Source organism: Gastrolobium bilobum, unplaced genomic scaffold, assembly GCF_033153095.1.
Source record: "Gastrolobium bilobum isolate Gb01-03AN ecotype WA unplaced genomic scaffold, APGP_CSIRO_Gbil_v1 utg29588, whole genome shotgun sequence".
Classification (NCBI taxonomy): domain Eukaryota; kingdom Viridiplantae; phylum Streptophyta; class Magnoliopsida; order Fabales; family Fabaceae; genus Gastrolobium; species Gastrolobium bilobum.
The window spans coordinates 1-1,901 of NW_026899478.1; the positions used below are offsets into that span (position 1 = coordinate 1).

The following is a 1,901-nucleotide window of genomic DNA, read 5'->3' on the forward strand; positions in this document are numbered from 1 at the left end:
ATTTGGAGGCTTATTGTTCTTCTCTTTATTGTGGCTTGATTTGTGTCCTCCTAGGGCTTGGAATGTTGAGAATGATTTATCACAGATGTTGCATTGGTATGCATCTCTTGGCTGCAGCTGCAAGACCTTATCTGGAGTCTTCAATTTCACTATCAACTTCCTTCTTTTCTTTTCCTTATTCTTCATCATCTCCTTCTCCTTCTCTTCATCAGAGTCAATAACATGATCTTTCACCCCACTAGATGATGCTTCATGAGTGTTCATACCATTCCATGCTCTTTTCATCTTCTTCACATAATTACACTCCTCTCTAATCCACTTAGCATACCTATGCTCCTCCTCCTTCTCCTTCTCATCCTCGAATTCAATCAATTGCTTTCCTTTCTTATTCTTATCACATGGCAAACTACCCTTAGACAAAGACATAATAATTTTAGATGCTTCAAAAGTCTCAGCACTATAAAGACTTTCCCTGCCTCTTCTATAGGTTTTACGCCAGGTTGGGGGTAGAATTTTTGATAGATCAATAGCTGGTTTATTTGGTGCAACAACAACTGCACCAAAATCAAAATTATCATGTTTAATCTCTTCTATAGAGGCAGAGTTTGGGGAACTAGAACCTTGCTTATCAGAGGTTGTTGTTGGAGGGCAAACACCCCTCCAAACCCTATCAGGGTGGGACCTCATATGCCCATACAAGGACTTTTGTGATGGGAAATCCTTGTCACAAAGTAAACAACAGTGTTTCCCATTAGACATCAAAGAAGACATCTTGATCTCATTACTAATAGCCGCCTTTTTATCCTCCTTGTCCTTCTTCTTCTGAGCTTGAAGGTGGAATCTTTTGTGGCCACCTAACGCTTTTCCACATTTAAACTCCTTCCCACAGAACACACACTTGTGTATTCCTGAAGCTGCAGATTTCTGATCTGGCGACCCTTCTTTACCCTTTGGTTTATTACCAACTTCAGAAGACTCAGAAGGTACTGGACTATTCATCTTCTCTTTCTCTTCAGAGGAATTCTTGGCATGATCTAACCCTTCTTTCTTATCATCGTCCTTCTGAAAAAAGAAAAAAAAGAAGGGTAAAAAATAAACAATTGATCGAGATACAGCTGAAGAAAGAAAAATATCAAAGAAGAACAAGATCACAGTACCTGATGTAAATCATCATCGAACTTGTTTTCTTGATCACAATCCATTCTCGTGTGCTTTTCTTTAAAGAAAAAGAAAAAAAAGAAGGGAACCAAAAGAGAGAGAGAGAGAGAGTTAGAAGCTATGTTTTAGAAGTAGGAATGGATGAGAAACACAGAAACTGTGCAAAAAGAGGAGGGTATGGGAAAAGAAAATGTTAACCTTGTGTAACGGGAGTTGAACAAGAATTTAAGGTAAGAGAATGATGAAAGAAGAAGATAGGAAAGGATACGGAAGGGCGCAATGATTTTGAGAAAATCATCGTAAGGAAAAGACTACCATTTAAGTCAGTATTCAATTTTCATAAATAACATATCTTTAATTACCATTTATTCATGTAATTAACAAGATATCCTAATAATTCCTTTTTAGAAATTTCTACGGTGATTTAGTTTTTTTTTTTTGAGGTATTAACAGTTGTGATGAATTATTAAATATTAATTAATACTCATTTATCAGAATAATCATCAATTTTTTAAGGGAAAAAATTCACCAATACCTTTGTGGTTTTATTTCAGAGTCAACTGTGCCTTTGTGGTTTTTTTTTTCTCTATAGTTTGCAAAAGAGTATTTTTTTTTTATCACATCTGTCATGTAGTTTTTTATTTTTTACAAACTACAGGGACATATGTGTAATAAAAAAAATCATATGAACACAGATGATTCTGAAACAAATCACAATAATATCAACGAATTTTTCTCTTTTT

The 1,901-nt window shown here is 35.2% G+C and overlaps 1 protein-coding gene across 1 annotated transcript; it reads right to left on the minus strand.

Annotated features, from left to right (window-relative positions):
• Positions 1-222: 222 nt before the first annotated feature.
• On the minus strand, positions 223-1,202 carry LOC133290600 (uncharacterized; the record flags this gene model as incomplete). The annotated part of the gene is made up of 2 exons (XM_061488702.1): positions 1,158-1,202; positions 223-1,062 (listed from the first exon to the last, which is right to left on the minus strand). Coding segments are annotated over exons 1-2 (885 nt in total), but the record flags the coding sequence as incomplete, so codon positions are not given.
• Positions 1,203-1,901: the final 699 nt, after the last annotated feature.